General features: G+C 32.6%; 2 protein-coding genes across 2 annotated transcripts in view; both read right to left on the reverse strand.

Annotated features, from left to right (window-relative positions):
• LOC133176307 (tRNA pseudouridine synthase Pus10-like) overlaps positions 1–10,368 on the reverse strand; it is a 60,661-nt gene extending 50,293 nt beyond the window's left edge. The window contains exon 1 of the mRNA XM_061311443.1: positions 10,278–10,368. Coding sequence (XP_061167427.1) covers positions 10,278–10,342 — 65 coding nt within the window. The 5' untranslated portion in view covers positions 10,343–10,368. The remainder of the gene's footprint in view (positions 1–10,277) is intronic.
• Positions 10,369–12,570: 2,202 nt separating this feature from the next.
• Positions 12,571–18,407, reverse strand: part of LOC133176229 (tRNA pseudouridine synthase Pus10-like) — a 29,485-nt gene continuing 23,648 nt past the window's right edge. Inside the window, exons 14-18 of the mRNA XM_061311388.1 lie at positions 18,243–18,295; positions 17,894–18,011; positions 17,415–17,557; positions 13,208–13,307; positions 12,571–12,658 (exon numbers count right to left, since the gene is read on the reverse strand). Of these exons, the coding sequence (XP_061167372.1) occupies positions 12,617–12,658; positions 13,208–13,307; positions 17,415–17,557; positions 17,894–18,011; positions 18,243–18,295 (456 nt within the window). The 3' untranslated portion in view covers positions 12,571–12,616. The remainder of the gene's footprint in view (positions 12,659–13,207; positions 13,308–17,414; positions 17,558–17,893; positions 18,012–18,242; positions 18,296–18,407) is intronic.

The following is an 18,407-nucleotide window of genomic DNA, read 5'->3' on the forward strand; positions in this document are numbered from 1 at the left end:
CACAGTAGCCTAATCATTTTTTTGAAGATGATCGGTGGTGTCCTGCAGATTTGCAATAAGGCTTTTGAATTTTCATTTTCACCCTGGGAGTCAAATGGGGGTCGAAAAATGACGTTTTTTAATATCAATCGCCCTTGTTCCCAGTACACACCTTACATTTTACGCAGTAGCCTTGTCATCTTTTGGAAAATGATTGATGGTGTCCTATAGATGTGCAAAAAGGTTTCAAAATTTTCATTTTCACACTGGGGGTCAAGTAGGGGTCGAAAAATGACGTTTTTTTCTATAAAATCTTGGTTCCCAGAACTCCTCCTCCGTTTTACGCAGCAGCCTAATCATCTTTAATCAGCAACATAAAAGCGGACGACTTTTCAAATTTATATACAACCATTCCCCACGATAAATTAAAGTCCTTTTTGATATTATTGACAGCTGCTTTTTCAATAAAAATGGAACTCGTAAATTTATTCTCCTTGTCATTGGTCATTTGCAAAATTATTTTGTTAAAAACGTTCTGATTGTACACACAAGTACTCTGAAGTTGACATTGAAAAGTTGCTCGTGTTTCAGATTGACAATATCTTTGTGGTTTTTGGAGACCAGGTCTTCCAGCAATCTATTGGAATTCCCATGGGTACCAATTTCGCCCCGCTTTTAGCAGACCTATTTTTGTATTCATATAAAGCAGGATTTGTCCAAACTCTTTACATGAAAAGAAGAAAACAATTGCTGTGGTCTTCAACCCGACATTTAGATATATCGACGACGTATTGTCAATTAACAATGGTTATTTCCATTCTTATGTTGATACAATATATCACGGTGAGCTTGAAATAAAAGATACCACAGAGTCTGTCACTTCTGTTTCATATATGGATATTTTACTAGAAAAATACATTAATGGTAATCTAACAACCAATCGTGATGATAAACGTGATGACTTTAATTTTTCTTCTAGATCGTCAATAAAAAAAGTTTGAGTTTGACAAGGAAACAAAAAAGGGGGGTGCCAAACCCCAAACCTCTATTTCTGGGAAAGGGGGAGGGGTATATCACCCGACATTGAAAAATTATTAATTTCAAAATTTTTCAGGACATGCATGGGTGCATATTATCTATTTTTTAGGTAATTGAAAACGGACTATTTATTTCTAACATTTTGACAGATCATTTATTTCGGAAATCTGTCTTTGCAGTCTAATATATATATATATACATTTATACATTGTAGATGGAATTGTAGTTGTCTTAACCGTTTTCTTGATTGTAACTTCCCTTGCGTTTTTACACATTGATGGAAAATTTATACAAAAAGGAAAACAATTACGCACAGAAAATAAAGTAATATTTTTCACTAATTATGTGCACTTCTACCGATCACTTTTCAATTTATTTTCCTAGTGAGCCAAACACCTAAGGAATATAAGTAAAAAAAAATATTAATCCTCGCAAATAAATAAAAACTACTTATTTTTTATTGTTTGTTTGATCATTACGTCAAGAGAAAAAATGTTATTTTTTATATGAAGCAACGGCAACAAGAACGTAGAATGAATGGTAGACGAAATAAAAGCATGAGGGATTTATAAAATCAAACTCATAAATAAAAATTGTGTTCAATTAGGAAAATTAAAAGAAAAAAAACATATCTAGGTTTATTATTTTTAAAAAAAAAAAACAAAACTAGAAACTCGTTGCGAGCAACGAGAGGTCTTCCGTCCAAATAATCTTTCTTATATGTGATATTCTTTGCATGTAAAATTACATTTATATATGCTCGTATTAAAGACACCTAAACATGTAATGTCGGTCTTCCAAAAATGCAAAGTTTTTAAATATTTATTTTAAAAAAGAATAAAAATAGCGCAGAATTCACACAGAAAAAAGACCAAACATCATTTATAACAATGAAAACTTAAATTAAAGCTGAAAATTCAGACATAGTTGGGATTAAACCCAGATCGCCTGTGTGAAAATTCAATATGAAAACCACTACACCAGCGCAATTTAATCAGCCATCATCGATGTTTACTTTGTATTCATTGCCTGAAATACCGAGAGTCAGGGAGGTTAAAAGGTTTTTTTTAAATTACAGATTAATAGAATAAGAGCAAGCTAGCCAAATTTTGCTCAAGAAGATTCACATCGGAATTTGTTACTTGAGTGCTGACAACTCTTAGCAGTAGAAATAATCTATAACTGATGAACTGATGAAACTGTTTACTTTCTTTTGTTCTTTATGTATTCAACTTTTTATTTCATGCAATTCCATATACAGGCATGCCCATGTAATCTTTTTCTGCAGTTCTATATACTTCTACATCAGCTGTGAAAGGTGGGTCGCGATACATTATTTCGCGCCAAACGTCACGAGTAAATCAACAATTAAGAATCCCCATTACACAATGATGCTTCGTGCCAACCTTATCAAAATTGGCCAAGTTGTTCCTAAGAATTTATATGCATTTTTTCTATACTTAACCTTTTCCTAACATTCTTACATCCACATCTTCTCGTCCTGATGAAGAAAAACGTTGTTCTGGAAAAAAAATAAAGTACAATAAATACATTTATGTTGCTAGAGGCCCATTGATTACAAAGCTCACTAGAATCAAATCTACATTTTTCTTGACAGATGAATATCAAATCTCTCATTGTAACCCCAAGGTTAGCTTAAGGCCATGATTTTAACCATTTTGTGTATACAAAATTAATATTTACATTTCTGACTGTTTTCTCTTTGATAACTCCTTGAAAGTTAAGTGTGTTAATTTCTTGATATTAAAAACCAAATGTAAATTTCGTCAAGTAACGGGGAAAGTGCCCATGCATATGCACTTCCAGCTGTCTTCATGTCTTACATCAGTTGCAGGGGACTACGGAAATAAACATCGAATGCCTCATCTATTTTAATCCTGTTAGACAGCTTTTTTTCATTTATATTTACTGAATACAGTTTTGTTTCACACATAAATGTAAATATAAGGAATCATTGTCTTGGGGGGGGGGGGGGGTATACCAGATTACATGTAACTAACAGTTGGAAATGTCGGATAATATTTATGGGCTTCACATTAATGAATTATATCATCATAAATTATAGAGTATTTTCATAAGTTTGTTTATATATGATTCCAATAACACCCTTAGACCAATGATTTGACAAAACTTTACCACTTTACGATGTTAGTCTTAACACTATAGTTATGTTTTCTGTATTCCATAGTAAAACTTTATTTTACCGCTGATGGACTCAAAATAATTCAGAATAATCTAAGTGCTCCAATGAACAAAAAACCTAATTAATCCTTTACAATCAAGAAAAATATCTATTTTAAACTTGTAGGGCACATAATCAAAGAGTGAATCATGAAATTTATTTATCCAGTACAGGTAAACCAGGAAGTATAAAACCTGACAACAGAGAGATAACACAGGAGTATAGATCACGTGATCTCTGACTACTAGAGACAATCAGTAGCTTACTGGAAGAGGAGGCCATTACAGTCTAAAATCAGGTAGTATTTATGGATTTAACAAATAAACTTTGCATATCGAATATTAGTCAATGAAATTTTCTTAAAAATGCATCAAATAAGCAGAATTTTTCAAGAAAAGGGTGATTTTTTTTAACATTCTGTATTTTCATTTTAAATTCACATTATAAAGAAAAACTTCAGAAAACAGTAGTCTATTTACCATGAGAAACTAAAAAAATTGTAAAACTGTTGCATAATAATATTAGAAATAGTATTTATTTAGAATGAAGGCAACTTAAAATAATAATAAATGATTTCTGACTCTAAATTACACAGCATATTTTAGAATCGCCTTGGGCTGTCAACCTTTGTCATAATGTACAGTTTTTGGTTTATAATCATTACTTTTAGGCTTTTCACAGAAGTTGAACTCTATTAATGGAGTATTTCAAGGATCTGGTCAATTTCATATTCTTCCTCATTATTGAAGTAATTCACTTTATATAGTAATTTAACTCTCTAATCAAGAGTTACTATAATCTGTTCCACATGTGCACAAAAATATCATTAATATTTCCAAATTACCAGTTTTAGCCAGATTGTAGATATATGTACAACTTGAAACAAACAATTATGACATTATTTTTTAAAGCATATAAAAATGAACATTGCTGTCAATCAAGTAAGGTAGTAGTTGATACTTCCAGAGATGACAGAATTGATATTAATTCTGAGTGTGACATATTAATTGATTCGATCCGAACATGTACTAAATCATTATTTTATTGACTGCACGCAAAGAAAATGACAAATACCAGCTAATGATCATGATAAATCCATTTCTGAAGTGGCAGTCATTTTCAGATTGCATTAAATTTCTATAAACTTTGAATTTGCCACCATGTTAATTAAGATACTAGCTGTACTTCAGAAGTTTGGATAGAAAAAAAAAGATCTATTGAATGAACCTATTTTGAAATCCCAGGTATTTGTGCATTTTGAGACTTGATACAAAAAGTGATGTGTTTGGTACTGTTGGACAGACTACATATTTATTTAATTAGTTGATTTATTTAAGATAACCCATGTCAAACTTTCTTAAACTAGTTTAATCAACTACCAGTACTGTATATTTTTTAACTCTATACTTCAGAGTCACAAGTTAATCATGGACCCCCGTACCAGTGCCCAGGATGTGATACGATGTGACCTGTGTGAGACCGCTGTGGTACAGATGCACTGTGATACATGTCTTGTTAACCTGTGTACATCTTGTGTTGGAAAACACTTTTCTGATAATCTCTCAAAACCTCACACAATTGTTGATTTCAAAGACAGAAAATCCACTCCCCTCTACCCTGGATGTACATCTCATAACAAACAACAATGTACAATGTACTGTAATCAATGTGACACTCCTGTTTGCATTAAGTGTATTGCATCTGATCAACATCTAGGTCATAAAGTATCAGAAATCTTGAAAGTTGTGGATGAAAAAAAGGATAAATTCATCAAAGAACAGACTGAATTAAATGAAACAATTTATCCAACCTACCAGAGCATTGCCTCTGATGTACAAAACAGAATGAGTCAGTTAGAAAAGGAATGTGGAGATCTCTCAACAGCCATAACAAAACATGGAGAGGACTGGCACAGAGAAATTGACAAACTTGTCAAAAAACTTACAGCTGAAGTTGATGAGATGAAAAACACACAGTTACAAACTCTACAGAAACATCTGGATGAAATAAACAAGAAAATGTCTGACATCAAGGATGAAATCAATTCAATTGATGTTGCTGAGGATTCTAATAACATTTCAAAACTGTTTAGTATTACAATCAATGTAGATAGATATAGAAACCCTCCACAAAAAATGCTGCCATCTTTGCCCAAATTCACTCCATGTAGAATTATTGCAGAAGAACTTGGTAAAATATTTAGAACCTTATCATCAAGTTCTTTAAGATCAAATCAACATGGCTACAGCATGAAGACAACACAGAAATCACCAGAAGCTGGATTTTCTCCTCTAGTCAAACAGCTGCTTGATGAACCAGAGACTGTCAGCACCATACACACTGGGTATCGATACCTTTTCAATGTAGCCTGCCTGAATGATGAAGAAATCTGGACAAGAGGAAATGACATCATCATGAAACTCTACAGCATCAATCGGGGATCACTACTCAAGTCAATCAGAACAAAGTCAGGGAACAGACCAACTGACATAGCAGTGACAAAAAGTGGAGATCTTGGATACCTTACAGTGTCTGTAGTACCTCCTCTGGTGACCTCCTGGTTATCATGTACACTGCTGACAACAAACAATCAAAAGTTGTCCGTTACTCTGGCTCCATAGAGAAACAAACTATTCAGTTTGATGATAAAGGTAAACCTCTCTATTCATCTGGTATATATGACAGATACATAACTGAGAACAGGAACCTGGATATTTGTGTGTCTGACTATGAAGCTAAAGCAGTAGTGGTGGTCAATCAGGCAGGGAAACTGAGATTCAGGTACACTGGACATACTCCTGATTCAAAGAACAAACCATTCAGTCCACGAGGAATCACCACAGACAGTCATAGTCACATCCTTACAGCTGATCATAACAACGACTGTGTCCACATCATAGACCAGGATGGACAGTTCCTCCGATACATAGACTGTAGTCTGAGAAAACCCTGGGGACTGTGTACAGATACAAATGATAATCTGTTTGTTGCTCAGTGGGGAAACGGACAAGGGAAGAATATCAAATATCTGCAGTGAAATCGAGAACTTATTAATCTTTACATTTTTGTGATGTTAATTCAATGATAAACATTTTTAATTTAGAACTGATATTGTATAAACTTTTACATGCTTATCAAAATTATGTGTAACTGTTGACAATTTGTGCATGATACCTGTGTCCATGTTTGCACAGAAATTATTTCTAATGATATATATGTAAATGTAAATAATACTTGCTAATAAGAATGTTCACTTTTGGGGTGTAATGGTGTTAAAAATACACTAATCTTCCTGATAATTGATAATAATATACATTTATCTACATTTATCTACCATTTTGAAAAGTAGATAAAAGTTCAAGTTCAAAGGTTACAAGTAACATTGATATTTTACAAAAGCCACTGTGCTGCTGAGTAATACATGAGCAAAACATTAAATCTACCTCTTACAATTCTCAAAATACAAGGTGTGAAAGATGGACAACTCGAAAGACAGAGTCTTAGCAAAGTGATCCCTAAAATTTGTTCTGCTCTGCATGTGACATAAAAAATATATCTATTGATGAAAACTGAAAGCATAATGATGGATTTTAAAAAGAAGAAGAACAAGAAGTCTGTAAGCCAATGCTCACAAGTAATACCCCTGCTCTAATGTGAATATTCCCTGTCATGTGAATATATAGAAATTTGGTAAGGACTGATGTACGCATGAACACGAAGTGGACATAGGATTCATACAAAAATGAATCCCACCATATGGGATGCCTAAACAAAGAGTGTGCTAAAATTCAAGCATCTGTGATGAGTAATTGCTGAGAAAACTGTGACGAAAATTTGTTCCGGACAGACACATAGCTAGACATATGAATAGATGGACAGATAGACAGACACACAAGGGTAAAACAGTACACCCCCTCTCCTTCGGAGTGGGGGTATATAAAGGTAAATAATGTTTCAGATTTCAAAAATCAGCTTTATGTCCAACATTCACTTTGCAGAAAGGGGTAGATTGATATTCTTCCTGAATTTTATAACAAAAAAATAACAATAGCTTCATTGTGTATTCACTGCCAAAGAAACAAAGATTTATTTCCCTCAACAAACACATTGTATCAATGTCCAGATCAACATTTTGAAATTTCTGTTAATTAAAATTTAGATTGATAAATAATTTTCAAATTGAACTTATTGAATAATCTTAATAGTAGGTGAGTGTATTAATCCAAGGGACAGAACTTGTATATAATTGTGATTTCTAGATGACCGGTTTAAAAAAATAGCCTGGACTTGTAAACTTTAATCTTCGGTCAAGATTCTCATTAAAGTCAGCTGTGATTTAAGGTAAATATGCATGGTTAGTGTGTACATACATGTACTACACAATTTTTAAGTGAACACATTTATTTACCAAATGTAAATTGTCTTTACAATGTTAATAACAATTAATCTACAGTTGAACTTCGATATCTCGAACACTGATATCTCGAATATCTTGGATATGAAGAAAATATAAAAATATGAAAAGGCAATTATTTTCTCCGGGCTAGTAGATCTCTGGCAGGACTGATAACTTTTATAAGCAGTTAGCCCTGCTTGTCTAAACTTTCAGTGAGTTTCAAACACTGATATCTTGGACTTTACCTGTAAGCCTAAATTTTTGCTTCAGTGGTTCACAGATTTCTTCCTCCACAGATGACTGACTTTTCCTGCCCCCGTCTAGAATCCACGGAGTCTGACCCAGAGTGCGGCTGTACTTATTGTATCTACCTGTGGAAGAATTAAAAATAATGATATGAATTCATATATTTTAGTTTTATTTCTATCAACTATAGATATTTAGATATTGTCCGCTGTTTTGATTTTTGAGAATTACATCACTAAATTTTCTGCAAGTGACCTTGAACTTATCACAATAATCTTTAAAACAAGGTCAAGCCTATTTTTTTTTACAGGCATTCTTTTTTCTCATCATGAGACTCCAATATGTGTCCACTACAGTCATAAGGTCTATATATGAGGTCCACATCAATATAGAATTTATCCTGCAAAGAAGGTTAAATATATTAGGAAACAAATTATTATGAATGAAAAACAGAAAACTGACCTGCTACAAAAACAGCATCATGGATACACTTGATCTCATCACATTTACAGATACTGTTCTCATTGCTCTTTGGGACGCTGTAGTTCCTAATTAATAAATAAATAAATCATGCAATGTACAGTCAAACCTTGATATCTGTAGTTCCTGTTTAATAAATGAATAATATACTCAATGTACAGTCAATCTTTGATATCTTTAACCCATCAAGAATAACAAAAACAAAATAAATATATTTCAAAGCATTTACAGCATTGAATCATATTTTCTGATTGATAAATTGTTTAACCTGGTTACTCATGCAAAAATAAGGTAAGATCCAGTATCCCAAGCAAGCCTGATATCATCCAAACAAGCTTGGTATACGTAAGGCTTTTAGTTACTTGGGAATGAACTTGCTCCAAAACATTAATCTGGTCACTCATCCATGAAATCTAGGTCAGATCAAGCATCTGAAGCAAGTCTGGAAGTGTACTTTCCTAGATACATCATCAATGCAAGTTTGTTCTAGGATGGGCTTATACATGTAGTTATAGCTTACTCCCAAAACTTAAACTGGAATGCTGACACATGGGGTATAGCATAAGCATATCTTGACTTTGTCGAGGTGAGCTAAGAAGCCATCAAACAAACCTTTTGAAGTATCCATCTGTGATGTCTGATAAATCTTTGGCTACATTAGTCCTTGTGTAGGTATCTCCGTAATTCAATAAAATCAATAATTGTTGAATGTTAATGTAAGTTTGCTTAATTCAGAATTTTAATAAAATAAACTTTTTTATCACAACCAGATTCATCTAAGTAATCCTGGACAGAGTACCTAGTCTTTAAATAAATACATGCATATTTGCAGCATGACCAACTTGTTCAAATTTCCTCACATTACTACTGATATTCTTGGTAATAAAAATTCAATTTTAGGAAACCTGAATTTATATTCAAAATATACCTTTTGTTAATTTTTTCCTTTTCCTGAATAATGCTGGACTGTGGTAGGACCTACAGTAATTTTACAGATAAATTAAAATATTGTGAGAGTCAGGTAGAAGTTATATCAGTGATCAAAAACCACAATCTCTTGAATGAGTTACAATCTGTTTTTTAAATACGTACAGGAAGGTGCATTCCTGGAAGGAGTGGTCCTGGTCGTAAGTAAAGTTGAGAATAATGTCAAATTTGCTCTATAAAAATAAATACATTCATTTGGTCATCAAGGATTACAGCATTTTTCTTGACAAATGTTACCCATAAGTAAGACAAAGTTGCACACTAAACAAATGTTCTGGTAGAGTGCATCCGTAAATACATCATCTCTACATGTTTGGTTCAGATAGGATCTATAAATACATCAAAATGGGCCTGCTTAAAAAAATCTTTAACTATTTGATCAACCTTTTTGTTTAGGTCAGATCCATGCAGACCATAAAGCTTATCTGGTAGTGTGCAAGCTTTGTAACATGGCATTTTTTAATATTTGTTCAGTCACCATAGGTCTCCTTCAAATTTTTAGTTTCGTCCAGGTAGGGCTTCCAGTTACTTGTGAAATAAACTACTCCAAAAACTCTAGCCTATTCACTAATCCAGAAAATGAAGGTTAGATCCAGCATCCAAAGAAGTGTGGTATTGTGCATTCCTAGATGCATCATCAATGGAAGTTTCATCTAGGTAGTGCTTACAGTTACTTAAAAAGTAACGTTGACTTCGTCAAAATGAGCTAAAAATAACCATTGACCTTTAACTTCACCTGCATACTTTTTCTTGATAAAAATTAAAATGCTTGATAACAGCTTACTTTACAACTACTTTATGTATGTGTGTAACATTTTAATAAGTAAGTGTTGTGTTCTTTAATTGTGTCTTTCACTATTACTATGAAATAGTGATGTGAAATTTATTCAATTTATTTATATGTTTATCATCTTATATCATTATGAGAGTTCTCTTGTAAAAATGAACCTTGAATTCAAAAGGTGCATAAAGAGCCTCTGCTTAAATTGGACTACTTCTCCATTTCCAGACATCTTTAACTGACGCTATGTCTTCTATCACTTTAATACATTCATACAGAGATCTGAAAATAGAAACATGGTTCTTATAAATAATCCTGGCCTTATATCACAAGCAAGGATAATGGACTGGAAATGATGATGGATAATTTGGAAAGAGGCCAGGTAAAATGTACTCACTTAAACTTTTCATTTAGCAGTAGAATGAAAGAATGTTAAAAAGAGAAATTTTATAATGAAACAAGAGGTCTATGGACCACATCGCTCATCTGAGCACTGGTTTTACATAGGAATACACTCGTCTGGGAAAAATATTTAAAATGCCTCTGCTGTTCTTAAACAGAAGAATTTTAAATTTTTTTCAGTGTTTTCCTATGTAAAACTCTGATTGCTCATTGTGGTTCCACCCTACTCACCGTTTGTTCCTGTTAAATAAATGATTGATTCACTCAATCCTTGAATAAATAGATAATCTAAGATTACGAAGCTCAATTCAAGGATTATCATTTAGAAGTACGGTCAAGTCTTACAACAAATGAATGGTCTTATAATGTACATTTGTAGATGAATCATCCTCGCAAGTTTGGTACGGGTAGAACTTATACTTAATTGAAATGGACCTAACTTAGTTAAGATCTAGCATCCGAAGTATGCCTGAAGATGTTGAGCATCCCTAGATGTTTCACCCAGGTAAGTTTGGCCACTATAGGGCTTACAGCTACTTGAGAATATATAGACTTGCTTTAAATACTTACTACTTTAAGCAGGTCACTCAAGCAGAAAATTAAGATCAGATCCAGCATCTGCAGCAAGTCTGACAGTGTACATCCCTAGATGTATCATCCAGGTAAGTTTAGTCTAGGTAGGGCTTATGGTTACTTAGAAATGAATTTTCAGGCACCAAATGGTTTACAGTTACTTATGAATTAAATTGCTTTAAAAACTTTAATCTAATCACTCATACACAAAATCTAGTTCAGATCAAGTGACTAAAGCAAATGTGAAAGTGTACATTCATAGATGCATCATCCGTGTAAGTTTGGTCTAGGTAGGGCTTATACATGTATTTACTTGGGAATCAACTTACTTCAAAAACTTAACCTGATCAATCATCCACAAAATCTAGTTCAGATCCAGCATTCAAAGAAAAACTGGTAGAGTACATCCCATAGATGCATCATCCATGCAAGTTTGGTCTAGTAGGGCTTACACATTAAGTTACTTAAAAATGGATTTTCTCCTAAAACTTTAACCAGGACGCCAACACCGACACCAACCCGGGGGTATAGCATACTTCAGTTAGCTCATTGGACTTTCATTGAGGTGGGCTAAAATGCTTACTAGAGCAGATACACAATGGGAAAAGATGATAAAATGTGAAGATTACAAACCGTTAACATGCCCCAAAGTCCAACTATTAGTATATGGAGTTATTCATAGACATTTCACTATTAAATAATGACCCAAAAATATAGTTGATTGATTGATTGTATGTTGTTTTACGTCCCATTTGAGTTTTTTCATTCATATATTTTCATTTATACCTTTTCTCGGAACTCAGGGCCATTGAGCACTGAGGGATCTTTATAGTGCCAACGCCTACCGTGACACGGGGGTTAAGTCTTTAAGGCCTTATCCGAAAGACCTGCGTCTTTCACTTCAACGTGCCGAGAGCTTAGCGAAGGAAAAGTTGCTACCAATTTCTTATCGACTTAGTTCAGTCGCGGCAGAGGTTCGCACCCAAGACCTTCGATCAAGGAGCCAAGCAATTTGTATTAAAAATGCCAGTCAACATTGGACATAACAACAGGTTATATTTGCAAACGAAGTCATTGTACGAACGAGTTCATCAACCAACGAATTTGCAAAATGTTGATTTTCAATTAAGTCGTTGATACCCATGTAGCATCAACTTATTTTTCAATAATCTGACTCAGTTAAAATATTGACTGTATGCTAAACAAGCTATAGCATATTGAATCAACTACCATATGCAGATGATAATTGTATATTGCTAAATAATTAAGGGAAGTTGATGATAAAAAAGGTTAGTTATTAAACTTATCATAAAGTTCCATGTCTTTCTCTACTTAAAACATCAAAATATGAAACAAGCATGTCAGAATTTATAGTGTTTTTTTTTATTTCGAGTTCAACCGCATATAACTTATCAACATTTGAATGAATGTATGTTTGAAATATCCATGCACATCGACATCTCTTTCAGAAATAAAATACAAAGATTGAACTGAGGCATAACATTTATTCAGTCTAGGATACAAACATCTGTCAGCTGTCTTCTAAGCTTGGAGGCCAATCCAGCTCAACACTCTATAAAATATAAAAATAACAAAATTGTAATGACAATTTAGTTTTAAAAATCATTGAAAGAGGTCCGCAAATAACAATGCTAACCCAAAGTCACACTACAATCATCCTTTAGTAAAGTTTTCAAAAACTTATATGTTGACTAAACGTGTGAAGACGTATAAGTTACTGCATATATTTTACATTTCAAAATCTTATTGGTTTTAATAAACAAATACCCCATTATCCATTGAAAAAATTCCTTGTAGAAAAAAAAATCTCGCCAAAAAAAAAATGTGATGCATTTTAATTTTACTACTTAGACCCTTAATGTTTATTAGAGGAAAGCTTTTAAAGGAATTTCAGGTAATTTTTGACGTAAAAAATGATTCTCCCTTTTTGAATCAGAATTACTTGGGAATATTATGGATATTCTAAACCTTTTCCTCCTTTATCTCTTCTATAGATACATTTAAACCAATGTTAACCACTTATCCCACATATTAATACTATGGTCAAAGCCAGTTATCTCACAAATTTATTTTCTCATCTCAATACTGTGTGCAAGCTCACCTGTACATCAAGTTCCAGAATATCACACTCCACACCAGTCAAGGTTCCAAGATTTGGAGTGGTTCTCCCGAAATCTCCATGAACAAACTCTTTAATATAGCTAATCTATAGTTAAGTTATACATAATATAGACACATAGGCAATGAGTAAAGGGGATCAAACTCTTTAATATTGCTAGTGTATTCAGATAAGTACTGTTTATATACCACATATGACAAAGATGTAAGGACAAGAGAAACTAGAACTGTCCAAAAGGGACAAATACCCCCCGTTGGGTTTTTCAGAGGTGACAAATCACTAACATTTTATGGATCTAAGAGGTGTTCACAATTTTCTTATAAACATTTAGAGTGAAAAACTAATTATATTTTTTAATGAATGAAACCAAGGAACAACCTAATAAAACATCAATACCAATACATTGTAATTACATTGTTTCTTTTTAATAAATTGAAAAAATAAATTGCAACTATCTGTCAGCTTTTTGAGACATGACATTCTGCAAATTGATTGTTGAAAAAAAAATCAATTAATTACAAAATCAAATTAATCTTGATAACTTTATATCAAATTCATTTTAAAAATAAAATGCTGGTCATCCAGTAACTATGTACTGACAGACAATAAATTACAATTAAGAAAATTAAAGAACAGAGATCTTTAAAATCACAGGAGATATAGATAACACATGCTTGATCAGAGATGCCCCAACAATTTCCTGCACTGAACTCATTAATTAATCTTTAACTGGATGATGTCCACTCATTACTCCCAAGGGACAAATGGATTTACACTATCTGCTGTGTAATGTAACCAGAAGTCTCTGACGAGACTGTAGCTCTACTGGTTGTATTTATAAAGGAAGATAAAAGTAGCACTTGGACTTGAAACTTTGCAACAGCAATAAATAGAATAATGATCCTTGGTTTAGTCTCTTTTGTGGCAAGATTTATTATTATTTCAGACTAAAACTGTAGGAGGAGTAGCCTTTTAAAACAATTTTACAGAAATTTTGATTTAAGTAACCATGGCAACATTATTCAACAAAATCAAAAACAATAACATCAATTATGTATCTCAGTGTAGTCTACTTGTATGCCACGTTATACTGAAATCAGACAAAAAAGTGCAGGAGGAGTAGGAGGATTTTCAAGAAAATTTCTATTTTTAGTAACCATGGCAACACTGTTCATCGAAATCCGAAACTGGTACAGAGAATTATGTATCTCAGTGTAGTCTACTTGTGTGCCTAGTACTACTAAAATCAGACCAAAACTGTAGGGGTAGCATTTTGAAGGTATTTCAAGGAAATTTCTATTTTTAGTAACCATGGCAACAATGTTCATCGAAGTCATAAAATCAATATAAAGAATTATGTATCTTAGTGTAGTCTACTTGTTTGCCAAGTTATATTGAAATCAGATCAAAGCTGTAGGAGGAGTAGCATTTTGAATGTTTTTCACAGAAATTTCTATTTTTAGTAACCATGGCAACATCGTTCATTGAAATCAAAAACCGATATACAGAATTATGTATCTTAGTGTAGTCTACTTGTGTGCCAAGTAATATTGAAATCAGACCAAAACTGTAGGAGGAGTAGCATTTTGAAAGTATTTCACAGAAATTTCTATTTTTAGTAACCATGGCAACACCGTTCATTGAAATCAAAAACCAATACACAGAATTATGCATCTTAGTATAGTCTACTTGTGTGCCAAGTTATATTGAAATCAGATCAAAACTGTAGGAGGAGTAGCATTTTGAAAGTATTTCACAGAAATTTCTATTTTTAGTAACCATGGCAACACCGTTCATTGAAATCAAAAACCGATACACAGAATTATGCATCTTAGTATAGTCTACTTGTGTGCCAAGTTATATTGAAATCAGATCAAAACTGTAGGAGGAGTAGCATTTTGAATGTTTTTCACAGAAATTTCTATTTTTAGTAACCATGGCAACACCGTTCATTGAAATAAAAAACCGATACACAGAATTATGTATCTTAGTGTAGTCTACTTGTGTGCCAAGTAATATTGAAATCAGACCAAAACTGTAGGAGGAGTAGCATTTTGAAAAATTGTTTACAGACGGACGGACAGACAGACAGACAGACAGACAGACAGACGGACGGACGACGGACACCTTACTATCGCATAAGCTCTTCTGGTCTCTGACCAGTAGAGCTAAAAATTGTTTTTAATGCTTGATGATTTTTTTTTTTGTTTTTTGTTTTAATGAATAGTTTTTAGCTGTAGTTCACATTTTTGTACAGATGTTCTAGATTCTATGTCTAAAACCTTAGAAATAAACCCAAAATGACTAAGTCAATAAAAATGAAAAAAAAAACCTTTAAAATGCAGAAAAATTATCAATAATGTTGAAAATACCAGGTGCACATCTTCATATGGTAAATAATGAGTGTACAAATTTCAAACAATTCTATCAAATAGTCTTTGAGAAAAGGTCAGGACAAAACCACATAATAAAAATGAAAAAAAAAAAACACCTGTAAAATGCAGAAAAATTATTCAATCATAATGAAAATACCAGGTGCACACCTTCATATGGTGAATAATAAGTGTACAAATTTTCAGACAAATCTATGCAATAGTTTCTGTGAAACCCTCTGGACAAAATATTGTCTACAGACAGACGGACAGACAGACGGACATGGTGATTCCAATATATCCCCCCTAAACTTCCTTTGCGGGGGTATAATTAAAGGATTCACAGTTGTCATTATATCACTATCTTGTAAGTTTATACATGCAGTTTTGGCAGTAGTCTTTTCCCATTAGTACTGTTTAAGTATACACACAACAGTCAAACACAAAGATATTAGAACATTTTATGTAGCTAATGTATAGGTATTAAAGTACTGTATAAATACCACAGTCATATAGATAATGTGAGAGGACAAGAGAAATTAAAGGAGTCTCAGTTGTGGTTTTATCACTATCTTGTAAGTTTATACATGCACTTTTAGCAGTAGTCTAAATTCTCCTATTAGTTCAGTTAAAGTAAATACAGTCAGACACATAGACAATTTGTGGAGGCAAAAAAAAAAAACAACAAAAAAGTCGAGGTTAGTATTTCTAGCATGTTCCTTAATATTTTAGCATTTTAGCAATATTCTTGTCCTATTTAATAATAATAAAAATCTATAAATTTTTAGTTCTAAAAATTACATTCAGTTTTAGCACTTTTAGTAGTAGAATTGTCCTATTATAATAAGTATACTTTAATAATGATAATAATCTATTAATTTTAGTTCTTAAAATTATATTCCTATCTGCATCTGGGTTTATACACATGCTGCATGCTTAATATACATACATCTACAAACATTTAAAACTTGATCTATAAAGATTTATTATACCTCTACTGATTTTTCACTATATAAGAGTAAATCAATATATTTTGCCGATTCCCTGAAAATCACCGCAAATGGACTGATTCCCTACAAAAAGGTGCGTCAGTTTGATGAACTGATACACACCTATTCGGAACACCTAGCAATTTCTTTTTATCGTATGAAAAGTACCAATATGTTCCAAATAAAATCATGAATATTCATAATGCAGCTCACTTAAAGTTATATATAAGGAGGCGGGGCCTAATTTATACAGGAAAGAGTATCGTGTTAATGTGACGTCAACATAGTAAATTAATGTGCACTGAGATCTAGACAGATCACGTAACTTTGTCATGGTGTAAATTATTTATATAAAATAAATAAAGTTGCTTGCAGATTCTGATACATGTATTTCATAGACAATTGATTATTGTATCTTATAAACAATTGATTAAAATGCAAAGACTTTATTCATTTATTTTATCAACATTCTGAGTAATCAATATTTCCATTGCCAACTTTATAATTGCACATAGAATAAAATTGCAGTCACAGGTTTTGAAAATAGTTTAATTTTGGTATCGGTATAATAAAACGGTTAAAGTATATCATTTAGGGAGTCAGCAAGATTCCAGTGGCCCTCGAGCAAGTCTATTTTCCTTGAGGGAAATAGACTTGCTCGAGGGGAACTCGAATCTTGCTAACTCCCTCAATGATATACTTTAACTGTATACTGTCCTACATTTCTGACATCCTATCATATCTTTTTTTTCAATCAGAGGACTCTAGAATGTAGAAGTATCAACAATCCTGACTTCTTTCTTTAAACATAAGACCATACAAGGATACGTGCCAGCCTGTGTTGAGAGACTCAAGGTGAAATGAAGATCATCTATTTTCTTGGCGGACATACTGTACACTATTCTCTCCCTTGTCGCCAGAGGGCGCCGGTGAAGGACTCGAATCGGAGTCTTTTGATAAATAATAAGATCCTGAAAATAGAATGCAAAGCAAATTCCACTGATAATTATTGAGAATCTTTGAGCTGAGAGATCTAATTACTACCTCAAATATTCTCATCAATATTTTTGTACATAGCATAAAAATACCAGGGAACTTTAAATAATCTGCAAACTAATCATTCATTTTGATTTTTCATACTCCTTCACTAATTTGGTGCTACATGTATATAGTGACCAGTTGATATATATATCATTGACAACCTGCCACCAAAGAATTCTGGTGTTTATAAATTCTTGAACACACATCTACATTTTACATATTTTGACACAATCTTATATAAATCACTTATCAATTCAGCACACTACCTTAACTTCCTGAAGCTTGTGAAGTTGTTCCTCAGAGAGAGATTCTTTAGACCAGCAAAGGGCAGAATAGGTCTTCATTTTCTCTATTTCACCCTCCTTTAGTTTATCGACATCTTTTCTATTTATGAAAAAGTAAAACTAGGTATAGAGTTTCTAACATTTCATACATTTTTCTTATCAGAGGGTCAATTTTAAACTAAACTATAGGCTAGTAGTATTTGTACATTGTCATTGGAATTAAAAGAATATACATGTATTTCATTACTTCTAAAAATTCTCACTTGTCAACAATTTGTACAATGTCATTGAAATTTATGATGTATATTTCACAGCACTTGAAAATTCTTACTTGTCAACAATTTGTAAATCCCTGACTTTGATATCAGCTGACTTGTTGATTTCCTGGAAAAAATACTATACAATTACCGGTATACATCTACTTTAAATGTTTTTTTTCTACATTGACTTTTTGTGGTTACAGAAAATTTTTGTAGGAAATTTTGTACAACAAATG

This window comes from Saccostrea echinata, unplaced genomic scaffold, assembly GCF_033153115.1.
Source record: "Saccostrea echinata isolate AGI-Se365-2 ecotype Australia unplaced genomic scaffold, CSIRO_AGI_Sech_v1 ptg000002l, whole genome shotgun sequence".
NCBI lineage: Eukaryota > Metazoa > Mollusca > Bivalvia > Ostreida > Ostreidae > Saccostrea > Saccostrea echinata.